At 50.6% G+C, this 23628-nt stretch overlaps 1 protein-coding gene across 1 annotated transcript in view; it reads left to right on the forward strand.

The window, feature by feature from the left end:
* GABBR1 (gamma-aminobutyric acid type B receptor subunit 1) overlaps window positions 1-23628 on the forward strand; it is a 184814-nt gene that overhangs the window by 96546 nt on the left and 64640 nt on the right. Inside the window, exons 4-7 of the mRNA XM_079958764.1 lie at window positions 2860-3063; window positions 3474-3662; window positions 6574-6606; window positions 20212-20372. Of these exons, the coding sequence (XP_079814890.1) occupies window positions 2860-3063; window positions 3474-3662; window positions 6574-6606; window positions 20212-20372 (587 nt within the window). The remainder of the gene's footprint in view (window positions 1-2859; window positions 3064-3473; window positions 3663-6573; window positions 6607-20211; window positions 20373-23628) is intronic.

The raw sequence follows: 23628 nt of genomic DNA on the forward strand, positions 1-23628 counted from the left end.
ACACCCCTTCAGATATTTGAAGGTAAGGTAAAGGTAAAGGGACCCCTGACCATTAGGTCCAGTTGCGGACGACTCTGGGGTTGCAGCGCTCATCTCACTTTACTGGCTGAGGGAGCCGGTGTACAGCTTCCAGGTCATGTGGCCAGCATGACTAAGCCGCTTCTGGCGAACCAGAGCAGCGCACAGAAACGCCGTTTACCTTCCCGCCAGAGCGGTACCTATTTATCTACTTGCACTTTGACGTGCTTTCGAACTGCTAGGTTGGCAGGAGCAATGGGAGCTCACCCCATCGCGGGGATTCGAACCGCCGACCTTCTGGTCAGCAAGCCCTAGGCTCTGTGGTTTAGGCCACAGTGCCACCCACTGCTAATTAAGCAGTCATGGCTTTCCCCACAGCCTCCTGGGAGCTGCAATTTGTTAAGGGTGCTGAGAGCTGTCCCTCCCCAATTCCCCTCGTAGAGCTACAATTCCCAGAGTTCCCTGGAAAGTAGAACTAACCATTAAACTTCTCTGTGAGGGTCTCCTAGCAACTCTCAGCAGCTCTTACAAACTGTCCAGGAAGCCACGACTGTTCGAAGTCCCATAATGTCGCTTTCATTGTAAAGTGCCTCCCCTTAATCTCTCATCCAAGCTAAACATACCCAGCTCTTTCAAACATTCCTCTAGTGTGAGCCAGGTTGGGACATCCCTAAGTAGGTGATTTGAATCCAGGTCTCCTGGTCTGAATTTTCCATCTTCCATCCGCTACCCCACACTAATCCTCTGGTCTTGTGACCTACCCGCTTTCTCCCTTTCCCTAGAAATGCAGTGCTAATGCACTCCCTGTTGCCTCTCCCTTCTTCTGCCTGGAGCATATAGAATAATTTGTTATATTTAGGGGCGTATGCAGATGGCCATTTACGAAGTAGCAACTTGTGGGCATCAATCCATACGGGGAGCCACCATCTGCCTGGAGCCCCCGCCCATGCGCTGAGCTGAGAAGAGCTGTACCGGCTCCTCTGCTTCCCTGGATTCCCTAATTGGTTGTGGAAGTGCGATAAAAACCCTCTCCAGGTGGGCTGGCAGTATGGCTGATCAGCACCCCAGGTGGCTGCCTGCTCACTGAGGAATAGTTATCAACTTGGGAAATGGCTCTCTGTATTCCCTCTGTGCTGATGCAGTTTGCTTAACCTTTAGAGCATGGAGAGGCATACTAAGGCCCGGGGGCCGGATCCGGCCCAATCGCCTTCTAAATCCAGCCCATGGACGGTCCAGGAATCAGCATGTTTTTACATGAGTACAATGTGTGCTTTTATTTAAAATGCATCTCTGGGTTATTTGTGGGGCCTGCCTGGTGTTTTTACATGAGTAGAATGTGTGCTTTTATTTAAAATGCATCTCTGGGTTATTTGTTGGGCATAGAAATTCGTTAATTTTTTCTCCAAAATATAGTCACAAGGTATGAGGGACAGTGGACCGGCCCCCTGCTAAAAAAGTTTGCTGACCCCTGCTTTAGAGGGTATCTATGTAAAATAACTCGCATTGCATATGGCAGAATTCCTTCACTGAAGACTTCCTTCGCTGTGTAAAGATTTTTGTACTGTACCTGAATTGGCTCCCAAACATTTATTCCAACGGGCTGCTTGAAAATTGCTTAGGGTCTTGGATGATCACTTAACAATGTTTCTGCTTGTTTTAGCAGTTGCAATGTGCTGTACTAGAAGTGGCGTACTCTTTAATTGTATTTTAAATGCTTCTGTTATTTCTAGCATGCTGGGCAGCGTTCAGCTCAGCAAACACACAGTGGAACAACTTCCGCTTGGGCAGCTGGACTCCCCTAATCTCTCCTCCTTTCATGTGTGGCCTGTGGCATCCACAGATCTGCTCTGGAGGGTTTGGGGGACCCCCCAGGACAGATTTAGAGGGGGACCCATTTTTTAAATTGTGTTATAGAATCGTAGAATTATAGAGTTGGAAGGGACCCTGAGTGTCATCCTAGTCCAGCCTTTCTCAACCTGTGGGTCCCCAAATGTTGTTGAACTGCAACTCCCATCACCCCTAGCTAGGAAGGCCAGAGCTCAGGGATGATGGGAGTTGTAGTCCAACAACATCTGGGGACCCACAGGTTGAGAACTGCTTTCTAGTCCAGCCCCCTGCAATGTAGGAATCTCAGCTAAAGCATCTATGACAGATGCCCATCCAACCTCTGCTTTAAAATCTCCAAAGAAGGAAGTTCTTATTTTCATTCCGTAAGATTCCATAAGGTGGCATATATGAATGAAAACATGTGCTTTCTATTCTCACAACAGCCTTGTGGAGTTTGTTGTTGTTGTCGTTTAGTCATTTAGTCGTGTCCAACTCTTCATGACCCCATGGACCAGAGCACGCCAGGCACTCCTGTCTTCCACTGCCTCCCGCAGTTTGCTCAAACTCATGCTGGTAGCTTCAAGAACAATGTCCAGCCATCTCGTCCTCTGCCGTCCCCTTCTCCTTGTGCCCTCCATCTTTCCCAACATCAGGGTCTTTTCAAAGTAGTCTTCTCTTCTCATGAGGTGGCCAAAGTATTGGAGCCTCAGCTTCAGGATCTGTCCTCAGGGCTGATTTCCTTAAGAATGGATAAGAATGGAGTTATGTAGGGTCAAAAAATGATAGGCTCCAGGTCACCCGAAAAGCTTTGTGGCTGAATCAAGATGTCAACTCAGGCCTCCAATATCCTAAGCAGTACAGCACACAGACTCTCATGATGCAGGCTGCTTATAAACCAGTGCTGATCACTGCTTAAAATAAAATAAAACTGAATTGTTCCCTTCTTCTTTTCCCCCTCCTCTACCTTGCCTTCCCCCCTTCCCTCCACCTCTTCTTCTCCCTCTCGCCTCCCAGGCTGCAAACTCATCTTCCCTCCTTGGGATGGCGGCATCCGCTACCGAGGCTTGACTCGCGAACAGGTCCAGAGTGCCCGCTTCCTGCCCTTTGACTATGAGATCGAATACGTGTGCCGGCCCGAGCGCGAGATCGTGGGGCCCAAAGTGCGGAAGTGCCTGTCCAACGGCACCTGGACGGACAGTGAAGTCGAGAGCCGCTGCTGTGAGTCCCATGTGGCAGAGGGGGAAGAGTTGTTATTGTTGAGTTGTGGGTGAACATATCAGACGACACAGCGATTCTTCAAACAGCTCTTGTTTATTCACAGATCAGAACTGAACGGAAGTGTTCAGTCAGCCTGCTTATATAGAGCTCCAGTACAATGTAACTGTAACAATTTTCTAAAACTATCCAATCACTGAACTTCACTTTCAATCCCCTATTTGCATAACTATCTACAGTATCCCCCTGCTGGCCCAGGGTGAGAACTTCAATACATAACAGTTATTGCCATGCACGTCTTTCCGCTTGCCCCCAGAGCCAGGCCAGGCTGCGGAGAGGGGCTGAACCAAGCTACATACTCTAGTAATTGGGCTGTGCTTCTCAAACAACTGCTTCTTTCCTTTCCCCTGCAGTGCGCACCTGTCCCAAGATGCATCTGAGCCTGGAGAACGGGCAAGTGCATGTCCGGGCGATTGAGCGGGTGCCTGTGGAGGGCACCTGGGTGGAGTATCGCTGCAATCCTGGCTTCCACCTGGTGGGCAGCCCACGTAGCAACTGCACCAAGGTGGGCCGCTGGAGTTCCTCCAAGCCTGTCTGCGAATGTAAGTCACAAAGCAGGACAACGGGTGGAGTGGTGGGATCAGGGCAAATGGATAGATGTCCTGGGTTGGGGGACGACGACGACAATTCCACTCCCCCAATGATGGAACCATAACCCCTAGATTCTCATATTTTTAAAAGTCAAATTCTAGCATTTGTGGAACCTGAAATGTGCAACAAAAAAAGCACTGGTGCTATTATTCCCTCTTTTTCAGTGAGAAGCTGGCCTGCTGCTCCCCTTTCAGTATTTTACCATATTTGCGCTATAAGACTCACTTTTCCCCCTCCTAAAAAGTAAGGGGAAATGTGTGTGCATCTTATGGAGGGAATGCAGGCTGTGCAGCTATCCCAGAAGCCAGAACAGCAAGAGGGGTTGCTGCTTTCACTGCGCAGCGATCCCTCTTGCTGTTCTGGCTTCTGAGATTCAGAATATTTGTTTTCTTGTTTTCCTCCTCCAAAAACTAGGTGCGTCTTGTGGTCTGGTGCGTCTTATAGAGCGAAAAGTACGGTACTTTACTTTCACGACCAGCACCCCCAGGAAAACTCCTGTGGACACCCATAACTACATTTGGAGCAGAAAGTTCTCACTCAGGAAAAAAGTGTGTGGATCTGTGACTCTAGCAGAAGTTTCCAGAATTTTTTTAAATATATAGTTATAATGGGCTTAGAATTAACACCACAACAGCTATATTTGATACTTTTTTGGTACATGATGCACTCTGGCTCTTGTTCCTCTTCTCTGCTGAGAGAGTAAGGAATGAAATGGTATTTCTATGGGGGGGAAACACTGTGGAATATAAGGCACTTGCTTGGGAATTTCAAGAAAACTAAAAATCAGTGCAGCTTTTATACTGGTGATTAAAATCAGTGCAGGTTTGATAGGGTCAGGCTGTCATCTTGATTAAAAAGAGTGACCAATTGTAACTAAACATAGACAAGAACCTGCTCCTGGATCTCAGGTATCATCATGCAATATTTGGTTATGGTGTCTTAAGAAATATGCATATGCATACCAAACAAGCAAGCAAGCGACTTTCCAAAATATATAGGAGATGAGTTTCAAGAATGAGGTTATGAGAAACACTTTGGTATGGAAAGAACTGGGGGTGGGGTTCAGGAAAGCCTCTAGTCCCCTGGATTGTGCTAACAAACTGGTGGCCACACAATAGATGGCTGGTGTAAAGGAGGGTGGCAGTCTCCCCATTCCTGGGGTACAGAATTCACAGTCTCGTACTCCCATCAGGGTCACCCAAGGAGGTAAGGACAAAGGGGAAGAGCCAGACAAAGAATGAAGAAGGACTCACCACTTTGGCTCATTATAGCCATTCTCTTGGCATCTCTGTCCTGGCAGAGGCATATTGGTTGGCATAATAGGGCTTTTGCCAAGATCCCTTATTATGAGCTTCCTTATATCTTGCCCATCCCACAAAGTGGAATTCACAGAGGCTTGCATAAGAGCCCGTTGTGCAGTTAGTTTAAAAGAGGCAATATAAAATTTGATGACATCAAATGTCATCAAGTAAAACATTAGTAATGGCGGTAAACCTCTCAAAAATAACAAAGTAAAGAGATCAATCAATTACAGGCCTTCTGGAACAGCCATGTCTCGGACAGACTCTAAAAAGGACGAAGTGTCGGACCCGGATAATTTTTTTCTTTTTGAGTACATATTCCATTATCCAGTCCCGTAGGCTCTTGAACCTCACAGGGGAAATGGGTTGTACCCAGTGAAGTTAAGTCGTGACAGGCAAGGCCAGCTCAAGCAGGTAAAGTCCAGTCTAGGTCAGCAAAGCCAAGTCACCCCCAGACAGGCTGGATCAAGGCAGGCCAAGTTTGGTCAGAAACTCTCTTAGACAGAAAGCAGAGAAAATCAGGACCTTGGACAGCTCCAAGCATCACTGGAGCTCTTTTGTACCAAGCTAAGAGCTAAAACCAACTGAACACATAATACACTTTCCACAGAGGAAGTCTCCTTATACTGGCCTGCCTTCCTCTGACTTTTCAGTCGTTGACTTCTGCAGAGTTGGGGAGCGGAAGAGGCAGCTGTGGACTCTGAGGGTGGTGGTAATGCTATGTTATCTGGCCAGGAGGCTCCTGGAAATTGTACTGATGATTCTCCCCCACTGAGGAAGCAGCCTGAATCTCATGGCCTTAAGTATTCTGCAGCACACTGCAAGGGCCCAGGGTCTGGGGTCATGACATGGAGTGGGGCTGATACCAAAAAGGCCCTGCTCCTGGTGGCTGCTGACTGCGTTTCATACAAAGTGGTACTTGGAGCAAGGCCTCAGATGTTGAACAGAGCATATGGGGGGGGGGGGGGAGGACCATATGGAAGAAGGTTGTCCTTAACACACCAAAACCAAAACAGCTTCCAAAAATAAGCAGGAACTTCATCCTCAGTCTTAATAATAGACGTTCGCACTTTGGGATTGCAGCTGGGACATGTCTGAATGATCCATTAAAGTAGATTTATATACCAATTAAATCAATTAAGGTTTATGATCCTAGGTATTTTTAATTGTGCTGACAGGATGATAAGAGTTCCCTCAATTCTGCATCATTTAATCTGTCCTTACAAACTTAATTAAAATTTCTATTTAAAAAAACAAACCCTACGTGCTGTGAAAAAACCACCAGTGGTGGTTCAGACACTCTCCCAGGCCAACTTACTCAGAATGCCTTGCTCTGACAAAGGACCTCTTCCTCAAAGGGAAGCATGGGATGGGATGGATGCTCTGCATCTCCCCACAAGAACTGGGTGTGTGGGGTAGCCATCAAAAAAGCTCACGGAGGCCCCTGGGGTGAAAATTTGCCATGCCCATTGCCTGAGGCAGTTGCCTCCATTTGCCTAATATTGGGGACAGACCTCTCTTTTGGTTCTGATTGCTTTTTCTACCTTGCTCCCTTCTGTAGTGTGGCGGCCTCCTGTTTACACACCTGGATCAGGTGAGTTGTATTCTGACTGCCCTTCCCCCTTGCTCTCCCACACCTGCAAAGATGTCTCGCCTTCACCCTTCCGCTTTGCCGTATCTTGGCCTTGGCTTGTGTGGTTTTCCTTGTGACAAACGGGTGCCTTCGCTTCTTGCAGCTGACCCTAAGGGACATGATAGTAGACCGTGCTTTGACGCCCCTCCCTGCCCCACTGGGATCCTGAACTCAGTAGTGAGACTCAGGCTGCAAACCTGTACACACGCCTGCCTAGCAGCAAGTCCCACTGAACTCAGCAGACCTTACATTTGAGTAGACTTCCGGAGGAGGGCCCTGCTGCCCTCTCAGTGGAAAGGAAGGTGTGTTAGCATCACGAGGGACTACATACAGATCCCACATCCCTCCCTAATCCCAGGCTGACCTACATCCCCTTGCTGGAATGTCATGCAGCTCAGAGCTCTTCTTGGACCAAGCTAAAGTAGCAGGTTGGTAACGTGGCAGAGATAACAAGCAAGGAAAAGGAATAGGCAAGCGGTTGCTTTAGGGAGAAGATGGGAGTTAAAACGCCGGCTCAGTCTTGTGTCCCTTTTGCTAGGGCAGAGAAGGGACTCGCCAGATGTTGCTAGACTACAGCTCCCATCGTTCCTGACCGCCGGCCATGCTTGCCGAGGCTGGTGGGAATTGAAGTCCAACAACAACAACTAGAGAGCCACATGTTCCCCATCTCTACACCAGGCTGGCCGCAAGCGCTGTTGCTGCGGTCAAAGTTCGCAGAGGAAAGGAGGCCCAATGGGAGGATTTGTAGATTTACCTGCCTTTAAAAATGAATCCACCACATCCAAATCACTCTGCTTAAATACTTTCTCTTACCAGTAAAATGGTAAGTGTTAAAAGCTCTTTGTGGGCGATTCCATTAAAGGCTGTGAGCAAGGGCGTGCATTTTCAATGCTCCTCCATGTCAGCAGGGCAAAGCATTCCTTGTACAGTGGTACCTCGGGTTACATACGCTTCAGGTTACAGACGCTTCAGGTTACAGACTCCACTAACCCAGAAATAGTGCTTCAGGTTAAGAACTTTGCTTCAGGATGAGAACAGAAATCGGGCTCCGGCGGCATTGCGGCAGCGGGAGGCCCCATTAGCTAAGGTGGTGCTTCAGGTTAAGAACAGTTTCAGGTTAAGTACGGACCTCCGGAACGAACTAAGTACTTAACCTGAGGTACCACTGTATATACAAATACTGTAGATCAAGGAGAAGGCTCGGTGGAAACCTTCCTCCTGATAGGCTAGATTTTCACATGCAGGGAAGTTGAGGTGTGTGAGAGAGAGAAAGGGGAAGAGGCAGTATTCAAATATACTGATACATCACACACAGCCTGAAACAATATGTTTCAGGGAACTCTCCCCACTTTACTCCTTGAGTGCATAAACAAGCCTTTGCAATTTAATAAATGAAAGCTACCACCCGGGTGGCACTGTGGGTTAAACCACTGAGCCTAGGACTTGCCAATCAGAAGGTCGGTAGTTTGAATCCCCGCAACGGGGTGAGCTCCCGTTGCTTGGTCCCTGCTCCTGCCAACCTAGCAGTTCGAAAGCACGTCCAAGTGCAAGTAGATAAATAGGTACCACTCTGGCGGGAAGGTAAATGGCATTTCCGTGCACTGCTCTGGTTCGCCAGAAGCGGCTTAGTCATGCTGGCCACATGACCCAGAAGCTGTACGCCAGCTCCCTCGGCCAATAAAGGGAGATGAGCGCCGCAACCCCAGAGTTGTCTGCGACTGGACCTAATGGTCAGGGGTCCCTTTACCTTTACCTTTACCACCCCAAAGGGAAGGCTCTACATAAGATTGCAGTGGCAGATGCCGTTTCTTTCACCATAAGGTAAATGTAAAGGTACCCCTGCCCGTACGGGCCAGTCTTGCCAGACTCTAGGGTTGTGTACTCATCTCACTCTATAGGCCAGGAGCCAGCCCAGCGCTGTCCGCAGACACTTCCGGGTCACGTGGCCAGCGTGACAAGCTGCATCTGGCAAGCCAGCACAGCACACGGAACACCGTTTACCTTCCCGCTGGTAAGCGGTCCCTATTTATCTACTTGCACCCGGGGGTGCTTTCGAACTGCTAGGTTGGCATAACTAGCTACAAATAAGAGAGGATTTTGATGCGCACACCTGCACTTTAACAGTCATGGTTTCTCCCCAAAGAATTCTGGGAACTGAAGTTTGTTAAGGGTGCTGAGAGTTGTTAGGAGACCCCCTGTTCCCTTCACAGGGAGCCAGTGTAGTGGTTAAGAGCGGTAGACTCGTAATCTGGGGAACCAGGTTCGCGTCTCCGCTCCTCCACATGCAGCTGCTGGGTGACCTTGGGCTAGTCACGCTTCTCTGAAGTCTCTCAGCCTCACTCACCTCACAGAGTGTTTGTTGTGGGGGAGGAAGGGAAAGGAGAATGTTAGCCACTTTGAGACTCCTTAGGGCAGTGATAAAGTGGGATATCAAATCCAAACTCTTCTTCTTCTCACAGAGCTCCGCAGAGATGAGAGGCTGGTTGTTAAACCACTCTGGGAATTGTAGTTCTGTGAGAAGATGAATAGTACAGATGTGACATGGAACATGAAAAATTGTGGACGTTAACCTCTGAGCACACAAAGAGTGCCTTTCCTTCACAGCTGATTGACCTTGGTCAATCCATAGGTATCTTTACCCTGGCCTGTGATGTTGAAGTTATTTTGTTTTGTGGGGTGCCTGTCTTTGGCTGAATTTATACTGTTCGGTTCCATGCGGAACATTTTTCCTGGTTTTATAATCAAAATAGTTTTACTTTCTTTTAAAAATTGTATATTTTGTCATCGTAACCCACCCTGGGAACCCTATAGTGAAGGGTGGCTTAAACACACAAAACCTAATAAAATAATACTGTAACTAAATCTAGGATACGGGACGGCTTAAGGGTTAGAAAACATGGCACTCATTTAACCTAAATGTAGACCCCACCCTTCCTCCCCAAGGAGTTCAGGATCAGCCCACTTTATCTTCACAAAAGCTCTGTGAGGTAGATTTGCCTGATTGAGAGTGCCTGGCCGAAGCTCATCCCGTGAAGTCCATGGCTGAGCATCAGTGGCGTAGTGTGGGGGGTGGAGGGGGGCCGGCCGCACCGGGCGCAACATCTGGGGGGGGCGCGCTCACACTTGCAGCTCTCTGCCCCTACCTGGTTCACTCAGGGTTAGGGGGCGCAAATTACTTGCCTTGCCCCAGGTGCTGACAACCCACGCTACGCCACTGCCCGACTCTCCCTTTTCTCGGGACACGGGTGGCGCTGTGGGTTAAACCACAGAGCCTAGGACTTGCTGATCAGAAGATCAGTGGTTCGAATCCCCGTGACGGGGTGAGTTACTGTTGCTCAGGCCCTGCTCCTGCCAACCTAGCAGTTCGAAAGCACGTCAAAGTGCAAGTAGATAAAAAGGTACCACTCCGGCGGGAAGGTAAACGGCGTTTCCATGCGCTGCTCTGGTTCGCCAGAAGCGGCTTAGTCATGCTGCCCACATGACCCGGAAGCTGTCTGCGGACAAACGCCGGCTCCCTCGGCCAATAAAGCGAGATGAGCGCCGCAACCCCAGAGTCGGTCACAACTGGACCTAATGGTCAGGGGTCCCTTTACCTTTTACTCCCTTTTCTCAAGCCAACATCTTAACCGTTCCGCTTTAAAACTATCTCTCATCCATGCATCCGAAAGCACCAGCTTCTCTCTTTCAACGTGTGCTTTGAACCTTTCCATAACGTTCTGTCTCCCCTGGTTTTAAGGGCATTTTGCGGGGTTGGCTGCAGAATCAGTTTCATGCTGTGACTCCAGCTGAAAATAGCCTAAAGGGTAAAAAACCTTCCTCTCCCTCTACCCACCCCAGTTTCTGTACCGGCCAGCACTCAGTGTTCCCCATGTATCACTGATGCATCTCAACTGTTGCTTTCAAGGGCAATAGTCCGTTTCTCCCCCCCCCCCCATGTGGGGCACACCTGCCCAGAATCCTTGATGATTGGCGGTGCTTAACAGAGCAGCCGCCGCCGCTGATGTGGCCAGACTGTCTCCATCGAGGCCCATCTGCATGCACACTTCGTCTCTCCGTCAAGCCTGAGCCTTCTTGTCACGACGCCACTTCCTCTGTTCTTTCCCTTTGGGTCATTCTTTATGCTGTCAAAAGTCAGATCGGCTCCTTTTCTCCTCTAACCCGTCAGAAGCTCTCTGGTTTTGAGTCTCTTGACACACATTGTTCATGTGCAACCCCCACCCCAAAGTCAACAGGAACTGGTATGGAAGACGCCAGGGTTGCTCTACAGCTTCTCTCCGGGAATCTTCACCCAGGTGGGCTCCAGACAGCAAGGGAGCTGCTGTTGTGTATCCTGAGAGGCAGCAGCATTCAAGGGTCTCAGGCCTAGAGGGAGGCCTTTCTCATTGCCTGATAAGAAGAAGAAGAAGAAGAAGAAGAAGAAGAAGAAGAAGAAGAAGAAGAAGAAGAATATATTAAAAATATATTATTTATATCCCCCGCCCATCTGGCTGGGTTTCCCTAGCCACTCTGGGCAGCTTCCAACTGAATATTTAAAACAATACAGCGTCACAAATTAAAAACTTCCCTAAACAGGGCCGCCTTCAGTTGTCTTTTAAAAGTAAAATACAGTGGTACCTCGGGTTAAGTACTTAATTCGTTCCAGAGGTCCGTTCTTAACCTGAAACTGTTCTTAACCTGAAGCACCACTTTAGCTAATGGGGCCTCCTGCTGCCGCCGCGCCACCGACACGATTTCTGTTCTCATCCTGAAGCAAAGTTCTTAACCCGAGGTAATATTTCTGGGTTAGTGAGGGAACCGCCAAAAGGCCCTCGACGCTAGACCTCAGTGTCCGGGCAGAACGATGGGGCTGGAGACGTTCCTTCAGGTATATTGGACCGAGGCCGTTTAGGGCTTTAAAGGTCAGCACCAACACTTTGAATTGTGCTGGGAAATGTACTTGATTGAACCTGAGACCTTTTGCATGCAAAGCTTTTGCTGTTTCACTGAGCTGTGGCCTGTTCCTGATTGATCACCATTTGGCAGCACCTTCACAAGGGTTTTATGCCTGACATCCACATGCAGACGTGCCCACTGGCCCTAAGGGCAATGAATCACCTCAGGTCAGTGAACCAGTGGCTGGAAATGGCAGGACAAGGGAGTGTGCTCTTGTGGGCTTCCCACAGGCATCTGGATGGCCACTGGGAGAACAGGGTGCTGGACTCGTCGGCCCATTGGCTTCATCCAGGAGTCTCTTTTTAGGTTATATCGTTAGCTCAGTTGGTTAGAGCATGGTGCTGATAACGTCAAGGCTGTGAGCCAACTGTGTACAGTGGTACCTTGGGTTACAGATGCTTCAGGTTACAGACGCTTCAGGTTACAGACTCTGCTAACCCAGAAATAGTACCTTGGGTTAAGAACTTTGCTTCAGGATGAGAACAGAAATCGTGCTCCGGCAGCATGGCAACAGCGGGAGGCCCCATTAGCTAAAGTGGTGCTTCAGGTTAAGAACAGTTTCAGGTTAAGAGCGGACCTCCAGAACGAATTAAGTTCTTAACCCGAGGTGCCACTGTATTCCTGCATTGCAGGGCATTGGACTAGATGATCCTTGTGTGTGGGGGGGGGTCCTTTCCAACTCTATGGTTCTATATGTTCTTAATCCTTAACTCATCCCTCAAACAGTGGAGGCTGATCCAGTAGTAGGGATATGGGGCACTGCCCTAATAGCTTCAATCTGGCCTTGACCAGCCTGACCTGCCTGCCTTCTAACTTCCCACAGCATTGCAGGGGGTGGACAAGAGGGCCCTTGTGGTCCCTTCCAACTCCATGATTCTATGATTTTGTTCCAGGGAAAGACAGCACTGTCTGTCAGCTTCCTCCTCCTTAGAAATCAACAGGAAGGAGGTGAATAAGTCGGCTGCACCTCGCATTGGCTCTAGCGCCACCTACTGGCTGGTTCCCTGCTTTCTGCCCTACCAGTGCCAATGGGCACTAGCCAACACTGCCATCGGAGTCCGTGTTAGATTTACGAGTCAAGGTTCTTTGAGTCGGGGCAATTTTTTACCTGCTCCCCTCCAACCCTGCTGCTCCCTGCCGTTCAGACAGGCTACTAGTGTTGTGGAGCTTTGAACCTGAGGCCTTTGGGGTGTTGTCCATGAGATCAAAATTAGGCTGGTTTCTCTTCAGATCGTATAAATCTTTTGCCTTTCACAATCCCATTTTCAAGGCGTGTGGGTGTCTGCGTTTGTGACCCTTCTAGCTCTGAGGATCCACATGGAATGTTAATAATAATAATAATAATTTATTATTTATACCCCGCCCATCTGGCTGGGCTTCCCCAGCCACTCTGGGTGGCTTCCAACAAAAGATTAAAATACAATAATGCATCAAACATTAAAAGCTTCCCTAAACAGGGCTGCCTTCAGATGTTTTCTAAAAGTCTAGTAGTAGTTGTTCTCTTTGACATCTGGTGGGAGGGTGTTCCACAGGGTGGGTGCCACTACCGAGAAGGCCCTCTACCTGGTTCCCTATAACTTGGCTTCTCGCAGTGAGGGAACTGCAAGAAGGCCCTCGGCGCTGGACCTCAGTGTCCAGGCAGAACGATGGGGGTGGAGACGCTCCTTCAGGTATACTGGGCCGAGGCCGTTTAGGGCTTTAAAGGTCAACACCAGCACTTTGAATTGTGCTCGGAAACGTACTGGGAGCCAATGTTGGTCTTTCAAGACCAGTGTTATATGGTCTCGGCGGCCGCTCCCAGTCACTAGTCTAGCTGTTGCATTCTGGATTAGTTGTAGTTTCCGGGTCATCTTCAAAGGTAGCCCCACGTAGAGCGCATTGCAGTAGTCCATGTTCTGGGAAATGTCTCTTAAGATGCACACCACCATCGGCCTCGTGATTCCAGATATGGAAACCTGAGCAGGAATGTGTACAAAATAGAAAGTTTTCTAAGAAGGGAAAAGATCAGGGGGTGGGGAAGCTTGAGCCTGTTTTTCCCCCTAGAAGCTCTGATGCAGTGCCTTGGCTAAAAGAAAGCATGCAGGAACTGGAAGCTGTCTGATATTGAATCAGACCATTGCTCCATCTAGCCCACCCATGACTTTCCAGGGTTTCATGCAGAAGTCTTACCCTACCCAAGAATGCCAGGGACTGAAGCTGGGACCCTAAGCCCTCAAAGCGGGTGATCTACCAGCTGAGATGCATCTCTTCCCCTGCCTGCAGTTGGTAATATTCTCTTCTCTACAAAGATCAGGACCAGTACCCATATGTTAAACTTCTCAGTCATGGCCATTAGGGTGCATACCATTCTGCTCGCTTCCTCCATATATCAGAGATGGGTTTTGGGCTACAGAGACCTGGGTTTGAAAGCCAACTCAACCATGAAGCTCAAGGGACATGGCCTGACAGCATACAGGCAGCTGGTGCAAGCTTTCAAGCTCTGGAGAAATGTGCCAGCGATAGTCTGCCCCCACCAGCAGTCTAGCCACCATCTGGACTGGTGCACAAGTGGCAGCCTCCAGACCAGGCCCAAGCATTGCAATAACTGAGCCTTGAGGTTATTAATGCATGAAATTGTATACGTTCCAGCTGGAGCGCAGATTTATATATATGTACATGCTATGGGAAGGCTGTTTTTGTAAACAGCATTTTCACATCAAACGTGCTTTGGTTTCACAGCCTTTTCCTTCAGGAGCCAGCTTCCCTAGTGGTTGGGCTCCCCATCAACAGCTAATGCATTCAAACAAATGCCGCCAGGTAGATGCATCAGCTTCTCTTACCTGCAGTACTGTCCCTCTTATTGTGAGATGGGACTTCTCAAGGAGCTACAAGAAGGACATGGGTAGGGGATGATTCTAGGTGTCTAATTATTATTATTATTATTATTATTATTATTATTATTAATAATAATAATTATTATTTATACCCCGCCCATCTGGCTGGGCCTCCCCAGCCACTCTGGGCGGCTTCCATAGAAACCAAAAATACAGTAAAATATCACACGTTTAAAACTTCCCTGAACAGGGCTGCCTTAAGATGTCTTCTGAATGTCAGGCAGTTGTTTATCGCTTTGACATCTGCTGGAAGGGCGTTCCACAGGGCGGGCGCCACCACCGAGAAGGCCCTCTGCCTGGTTCCCTGTAGCTTTGCTTCTCGCAATGAGGGAACCGCCAGAAGGCCCTCGGCGCTGGACCTCAGCATCCGGGCAGAACGATGGGGTGGAGACACTCCTTCAGGTATACTGGACCGAGGCCGTCTTGTCCCCCTTCCCACACGGCTATCGAGTGTGTGGCTTGCCTAGGCCAAAAAGCAGCAAAATGACCTCTTCCTTCCCGGCCAGAATGTGTCCATCCATTTAGGTAATGACATCAGATTACTGAATACCAAGCAATGAGGTAACCACCTTGTTTTTCATGGGCTGTTTGCCTCTCTTTTGGCATCCGTCCTTTGGGGTTTTAAAGACCACCACAGACCCATGTGACTGCCTCTCTCTGAAAATTCGTCATCCTCTGCCAGGGATGAGTAAGCACTATGTTGTTTTATATCACTTTTAAAATTCATTGTATTGTATTTAAAAGCATTCCTAACCTGCATGATATTTTATATATCTAAAATAAATAAATAAATCCCTAAGTGGTGTACAAAAATAACATAAAAAACAGTAAAACAGCATACTAAAAGCAGTAAACCGTCGGTATGAAAACAGATAAAAACCAGGGGCAGGAATTCGGAAACAAGAGATTCTTGTGGGTCAGGGAAATTCTAGGCAAATGAAGAAAATGTCTTCACAAGACATCGGAAGCCACTGGATCAATGCTATTTCACATATGGCAGAGGGATAGGGCATTCCATGGTGCAAGAGCTATGGTGCAAAAGGCCCATTTGGGGTCACCGGCCTCGTATTCTGTTGGGTGGGGTCCCATGAATAAAAGTTCCCCAGATGATCTAAGTCAGTCGTCCTCAGCTTCTTGAGATCTACGACCCACCTTTGGCACAAAGATGTGTTTGGGTACCCACTTCATATTTTCTTTACCAGATATTCATATGGTGGCAGTAGTGCTGATGTAACTTACCTTATGTTATGCTGCATCCCAGTCGTGCCATCTGACCCAGCTGCTGAAGATCTAAGTGACTGCACAGGTCTTTAGAGGGGCAAGCAGCCTGCCAAGTGACCTACTTGTTGAGCTTTTGAGAGGCTCTAATTTTTTTGCCCAGAGGTGGTGATGGCAGACCATAGCTTTGGGCCCATAGATGTGCTTTAAAAGTTAAGTATTTTGGACATGGGTGGCGCTGTGGGTTAAACCACAGAGCCTAGGACTTGCCAATCAGAAGGTCGGAGGTTCGAATCCCCGCGACGGGGTGAGCTCCCGTTGCTCAGTCCCTGCTCCTGCCCACCTAGCAGTTCGAAAACACGTCAAAGTGCAAGTAGATAAATAGGTACCGCTCTGGTGGGAAGGTAAACGGCGTTTCAGTGCACTGCTCTGGTTCGCCAGAAGTGACTTAGTCATGCTGGCCACATGACCTGGAAGCTGTCTGCGGACAAACGCTGGCTCCCTTGACCTATAGAGCAAGATGAGTGTGCAACCCCAGAGTCGTCCACAACTGGACATCTCCTTTATTTTGGAGATGGCACTTAAAACTTTCTTCTAGGCCCTAAAATAAATATGGGAGGCCCCTGTATGTCACCCTCCAGCTATGTTAAGAGTCAGTCCATTATGTTCTTCTGGGTGCATGTGGGCACCTTGTCCCTCTGGGAAAATGTCCTATTCCTAAGTCTGGGAGGACACCCCAAACCCCTGGTTTCCTTGAAAGATTAGTAGGGTTCAGGGCAACCTGCACCAACCTGGCTACCTCCAGATGTTTTGAAATGCAGTTTCCAAAGACTGGGGCTGATGGGAGTTGTAGTCCAAAAGAGCCAGAGAAGGGTGAGGAGGGAAGGCTAGCTTAGGGCAGGCGTAGCCAATGAGGTGCCCTCTGGTGGTTTGTGGGCTACAATTCCATTCATTCCTGACCGTTGGCTATGCTGCCTCTGATGGGAGTTGTAGTTCAGCAACACCGGGCGGGCGCCACGTTGGTTATCCCTAGACCCTGATGGGTGAGAACAGGGAGATTTGGAGAACCGAGAATTGCTCTTTTCTGCTTCCACTTCCCCTCCCTGTTTTCTTCTGTGCGTGCCCTTTCCTCTCCCCGAGACTCCGTTTCCCCGCCAGGGGTGAACCCCAGCGAGCGGCTGGTGAAAGTACATTGATCTGCAGGGAAGCTCTTTATTCCTTGCTTTGCTTCCGTTCCTTTCCCAGCCACCTCCGCATGTCTCCGTGCCAGGAAAATGTCAGCAGCCAGCAGGGAGGGGAGCTGCTGACATACACCAACCTCCTCCCCGTTCCCCAAAGCTGGGAAAAGAGCCGAGGACTTCACAGTGCGCGCGCGCCCCTCCACCAGTACCACCAAACACACACACACACACACACACGTGTACCACCATCGTTGTATCATCTGGGCTCCCCTTCCAGTGAATCTAGGAATCCTGACCCCCAGTGTCTCTATTCTAAACCAGAAAACTGTTCTCTCCCCCCCGCCCGCCCCACACACAGCAGGAAAGGGAACAGATCTGATGCGAGAAGCAAAGCTACAGGGAACCAGGCAGAGGGCCTTCTCGGTAGTGGCCCCCGCACTGTGGAACACCCTTCCAGCAGATGTCAAAGCGATAAACAACTACCTGACATTCAGAAGACATCTTAAGGCAGCCCTGTTCAGGGAAGTTTTTAACGTGTGATATTTTACTGTATTTTTGGTTTTTATGGAAGCCGCCCAGAGTGGCTGGGGAGGCCCAGCCAGATGGGCGGGGTATAAATAAATTATTATTATTATTATTATTATTATTATTATTATTATTATTATTATTATTTTAGCTTGTTTTCACATCAGGTCCCCACCACCACCACTTTATCTGTTGCTGAACTAATATATAGAAAGAGTTTCTTCTGGTCAGCTGGAAGTTGAGAAGCATGATGCACCCCTTAGATGGAGCTCGGTCTGCATGTGGGGCTGGGATCCCTTTGCTCCCCACACCCTGCCCCGATGGCTGTGAACCCCTGTCCTTCATTCAGCTGTTCCTTGTGTCCTCCGCACCTCTCAGACTGCCCCTCTGCTTCTCCCTCGGTATCAACTGTTTTGATCGATCCCATCTGCCTTTTCTCCTCTTCCTCCTCCCCTGCCCCCCCCATCTCTGTGCATCTCCTCCACAAAGCTTCTCCCATCTCCTCTCCTCTCTTCCCTGCTCTCTCTGCTTTGCCTCTAGACGATCCGTTTATTCAGCATTTGTCCTCGTTTGCTTGCGCCCAGCTTACGCAGAGGTTAGATTACGGGCACTTCCAGGCTCTCGCTTGTTTTGGGGTGGGATCCAGTCGCATATCAGCAAGTTCAGGTCGCACAACTACGGGAACTCATGTGCAAAAATAGGTAAATGAAATGAAACCCTGATTCCCGAGAAGATCGGACTCTTGTGATAAGGCAAGTGGAATGACATTTGCTTGGATGCAATGTCGTCGTCCAGCCTCCGGACAAACAAATCAGAGTGAACGCTCATTAAATAGCCAGTGTGTCATCTAATCTCCTTACAAACAATGCCCAACAGCTTGTCCGTCCGGAAATGCCTTACATCCAGGCTTCACTGAGCATTAGTTCAGATCTGTTTGTGGGGCAGTTATGTGACAATGAGCGTTTCTCCTGATTTGCTTGCGTCCATTTAATTTCTGTGTCTTCCTGTTAGACATTTGCTCACTCCACACTTTTCAGTGAATTTCCCCATCACTTTCCCAAACTACAAAAAAAGCTCCCAATTCTTCTTTTTTTTTTAAAAAAGTGGACTTGTTAGGGCAACAAAGCCCTTCCACCCACGTTGATAGCGCAAACCTAAAGTTCTGGGATGTGAGTGACTCCCTCCAGAAAAACAGGGAGAGTCTGGAGGCCCCTTTCACCAGCTTTTTCTTCAACCCTCCTTCATCCTTGACCCCATCGCTGTGTTTCCTCTCTCTGAATCTCTGCACCCCTGTCAGTTTCCCTTCCTCCCTGCAGCAGCCCAGCTCTCAACATCAGGTCCATCTTTCCCTGTCTCGCCTACTCCCTTTCTGCCCCGCTTCGCCACCAGCTGCTTTTCCACCCCTTCAATCCATCTCTCCCTCCCTCATCTCTGCCCTCACCATCTTTCTCCTCCATACTTTAGGCCTGTGCCACCTCCTTCCACAAACCTCCATGCATCTTCCCCTCACTGACTCTTTACGCCAGCCTCTTCTCCATCCCCTCAACACAGGCATGTGGGACACCTGTGGCTCTCCAGAGGTTGTCGGTGTCCAACTCCCATCAGCTCCACCCAGCATGGTCAGTGTTCATGGGAGCTGGGCCCCAGCAAGACCTGGAGCTAGCCTGAGGTCCTTCTAGTCTTCCTCTTTTTAGTATACATGCCCTCTCTCTGATCATCCATCCACTTCTCTCTTTCTCCAGCTGCCTCTTTCTCTCCATCTTCCCCTGACTTTTCATTCCTTGGGCCTCCGTTGCCTCTTCACTCTGAGTCTCCATTCAAGCATCTTTCCTTACCAGCCAGATTCTCCCTGCCTCCTTCCCTTTCTCTCCATCCTATTCTCACTTCTCCACAATCTCCTGGCGCTCCTCCACCACGTGCTCTTGCTCCATCCCCCACCACTACAGGCCATTTCCCTCTCCTCCCCGCCCCAACTCTTTGCCCCTCATTCCCATCCACCCCTCTTTGATTTCTATTCTGATCCTTTCTCCATTTCCAATCTATACCTCTCAGCGCCTCTAGCCACCCACCCCTCTTCCTCCACCCATCCCTGGATGTCTTCTGCTCCTCCATCTCTTCCCCGCAGCCAGACACGCACACCTGTCCTCCCCGCTTCCTTCACCTGACTTCCCCATCACCCTGCCACTTTCTCTCCACCAGCGCCCCGTCCTTCCTTTCCTGTTTCTCTCCATCATCCCAAGTTGTTTCCATATCCCCCGTCCTCCACCCCTCTCTCTTCTCCATCACCCCCATCTTTCCCCACACCTCCTCCTGTGGCTCCCCCCTCGCCTTCCTCCACCGCCTCCTCGGCCTCTACCTCCCTCGCCTCGCTTGCCCTGGTCCCCATCCCCACCCCTTTGCGCCGGGACGTGGCGCCGCGGTGGGCTCTCATCGCAACCCCCTTCCCCAGCCCCGGAGTAACGCCGGCTCCGCGCTGACATCAGCCCCCTCCCTCCCTCTCTCCCTCCCCCTCCCCTCCCCGCTCTCCCTCCTCCTCCTCCTCCTCCCTCCTCCTCCCCCTCCCCCCTCGGCTGGCTCTCTCGCCCGCTCGCTCGCTCACTGCAGCACCGACGCCGGGCAGCGCCATGGAGGAGCCGGCTCTGGCGCCCTCGCCGCCGCCGCCGCACAGTGCAGCCAGCGCCGCCGCCGCGCGCCCTCGCCGCCAGCGCCGCCGCCGCCCCTGACCTCCGGCCGGCCGCACACCATGGCCTGGCCCGGCCCGCGCCCCGCCGGGGGTGCCCAGGCGGCCTTGCTGGTGCTCACGGGCTGGCTCTTGCTCTCTCCCCCGCTGGGCGCAGGCAAGAAGAGGCTGCACATCGGCGCGCTCTTCCCCATGACCGGCGGGTGGCCCGGGGGCCAAGCCTGCCTGCCCTCGGCCCAGATGGCCCTCGACGACGTCAACAGCCGTAGGGACATCCTGCCCGACTACGAGCTGCGCCTCGACCACCGCGACAGCGAGGTGAGACGACGTTGCGACCCGTCCCAGCCTTACCCCACCCTCCCAAGCGCCCCCGGCCCGTTCAGGGGCCACACGTGGGCATCGCTGCGGGGATGAGCGGCTCTGGAGGTTGGGGGACGGGGGACGACGACATCCCATCACACTGGACGGGCAGGATGGGGGGCATCGGCAGGGGTTGATGGTGCGCCTCCTGGTGCAAGTGCAGCGAAGTGAGCCCTGGGTGGATGGACTCACAGGAGTAATTGAGGGCCTGGGGCTGGTCTGCATCCCTGGAGAAGGGATGGATGAAAAGACCTTGAAAGTAGGAAGCAGATGTGTGGGAAGGTATCAAGACAGCTAGTCAGCAGCCCATGAGAGCTGGGAGGTGAGGGGCAAGGGAACTGGCCAAGGCCGGAGGGATGCAAGCTTGAACAGGGCAGTGCCGCGGATGGTCCCCTTCTGCCCCCTCACCTTTCATGTGGGGCCGGAGCACCTCCTTTGGACAGAGAACCTTGCGGTCCCATCTGCTGCCAAGAGAGGAAGGCAGAGAGGGCTGGGGGAAAACTGGGCATGGGGAGGCTCTAATCGGAAAAGGGGTGTTGGGAGAGATGTGCCACAGAGATATATTGGGGCTTTGGGAGAGATGCAAGCCAGGGTTGCAAAGTGGGGTAATTGGCCCAACATGGCAGCAGCAGTCAAGGTGAAAAGGGAGGCAAGAAGTCTGCAAATGGAAGAAGCAGTCTCAGCAGTGCATGCAGTGGGAGAAGAGTCCTGGGGGCCGCGATCAGACGTGGAGCTGGTGGGAAGTGGGGGGGGGGGCTTCCAGGGACGTTGATGCGAGGTGGGTTGCACGAGAGGAAGATTCGTGTTGAGACTTACCAGGTGACCCACTGATGGTGTGGACAGAAGGAGGCATAGGGAGATGTGCTCCCTCCCGCCCCATGCTTTTTTCCTTGCAAGGTGGAGAGGCAGGACCTCGCTTCTGTCAAGGGAATGGAGGGATCAGCATGCAGGGATGGTGCTACTGTTTGTGGCTATGGGAAGAGCAGCATTAGATCTGTTGGTGTCAATGGAGTCCTGCGTGCCAGGGCTACAGAAGGAATCCTCTCTGTGTGTCGGTTTCCCCTCTGGCAATATGGACCAGGCTGTGGGTGATGACTACTTTGGTGGTCTCTAAGGGGAAGACTGTCTCTTGGACTGGGATCCAAACGAGAGGTCCTAGGGGTGGGAGATGGGATGATGTGGCACCAAGGTGGGTGGTTGCTGGTGCCAGTGCGGATCGGTTTCCTGGGGTAGAGATTGCAGGAGGGCAAGTGGTCCATTTGAGAGGGAGCACCAGGAGCTGCCTTATTCCGAGTCAGACTATTGGTTCCTCTGACTCAGTGCTGTTTGCACTGTCTGGCAGCATCTCTCCAGGGTTTCAGACAGGGGACGTTCCCAGCCTCACCTGGTAATGGCAGGGATGGGACCATCTGCAACCTTCTGCCTGTCAAGCAGAAGCTCTTCCACTGAGCCGCAGCCCAGGTGAAGCTCACCTGCACTTGGCTCTCCGTTGCCTCTTCCTAGAGCCGTGAGCTTGATTAAAGCTTGTTTCTGGGATTGCTGACCTCTGTTAAGAGTACTCTTCTTTAACCTTGGGTCTCCATACATTGCTGGACTACAACTCCCATCATTCCTACCACTGGCTAAGTGGGCTGGGGATAATGGGAGTTGCAGTCCAACTATATCCCCAGCCAATTTACCCAGTGGTGGGAATGGGGATCCAAGGTTAGACATTGAAGAGAATTCAACAAGGAGTTATGGCGGCAGGAGGTGGAGGGCGGTGGAAGAATCCTAGCATTTGTTTAACCCTGTCAGTTCTTTCTTTCCTAGAGGTACCTTTTGAACCAAAGTCATAAATGAATTTTCCCGCTCCAGGATGTGTGTGTGTGTGTGTGTGTGTGTGTGTGTGTGTGTGTGTCACAGCCAGTATGAGACAGAATTAAGAGGGGTGTGCAAAGCTAGAAGGCACTGCATGCATCCTCAAGAGGCAAACTGTCCAAGGCAGGACTTCTAACTTGGCCCAGGTCTTGCCTGAACTGGGAACCTGTCCCAGGGTCTCCCCCTGAGTTGCAGGCATATCTGGGCCTCGAGCTCAGCCTTCTCAGGCATGCTGCCCTCTCCCTCTCTAACTGCTTTACTGTATATTTGTATATACGTTGTTCTAAGTCTCTGTCCTACGCAAGTGGGACTTAGCCATTTAGGTACGAATGCAATGGAACGGCAACCAAAGGTTCTGTCCAATTTGATTCCACAGGCAAACAGCATGGTGGTTTGTACAGCCAGATTTTGCCACGTGCTCTCTCTTTCTCTCCCGTCCCTTTTTTTGTTTTGTTTTGTTTTCTTTCCCTGCGCATTCATGCCTCTGTGTACTCATTCACTCTGCCTGTTGTGCGTTTGTGCCCGCCGTGTGTTTACAGGAACATCGGAAGCGTCCTCGTTCTGAGTCAGACCATTTGTCTTGCTGAGCTCAGTACCATCTATGCTGGCTCTCAGGGGCTCTCCAGAGTTTCCAACAGGGGACAAAAACACTGACTGGCAGCTGCTCTTCAGGGTTTCAGACAGGGAGCCGTTTGTAGTCTTACCTGGAGGCGCCAGGGATTGAACCTGCGAACTCCTGCTTGCAAAGCAAAATGCTCTCCTGCTGAGCCACGGCCCCTTTCTCAAAGGGGCCGGTCTTCCCCCTCTAATGTACATTGTGCCATTCTTCAGGTGCCAATCCTGTCTGGTTTCCAATACGTGCATTCGTACCTGTTGGCAGTTCACCCATGCTCCTAAACACCCACCCAGCTCTTCACACTTCTGTCTTCTGTGTTCAGTGACTTTCAGGATAGCAGCAGGACACCTCCCTCTACTAATGTCCAGGAGTAGTGGTGCTTCTAAGCACCAGTTGCTGCAAACCTCAGGAGGGAAAACAATTCTTTTGTTTGGGTCCTGCGTGCAGATTTCCCACACGCCTCTGATTTGATGACCTAGTTGGGCTTTTGGCCTGATCCAGCAGGCCCTTCTTCTGTTTTCGTCACCAGTTTTCTCTGAGCATCGAAATGTGCCAGAGGTCAAGAACAAGAAGAGGAACCCAACTGGCAACACAAGGGGGTGGAGAGAGAGGAGCTCTCACTGTATGGCTTCAGCCTTCTAGGGTTTCATCACAGCCAAGCAGGGCCTGGGAGGAAGCCATGCCCTTGTTCTTGTTGCCAAGCTCTTTGGCTTTCACTGGTAGTACTGGAAAGGCCATTGA

The sequence above is a fragment of the Podarcis cretensis genome (genome assembly GCF_951804945.1).
Source record: "Podarcis cretensis genome assembly, chromosome: 2".
Classification (NCBI taxonomy): Eukaryota; Metazoa; Chordata; class Lepidosauria; order Squamata; family Lacertidae; genus Podarcis; species Podarcis cretensis.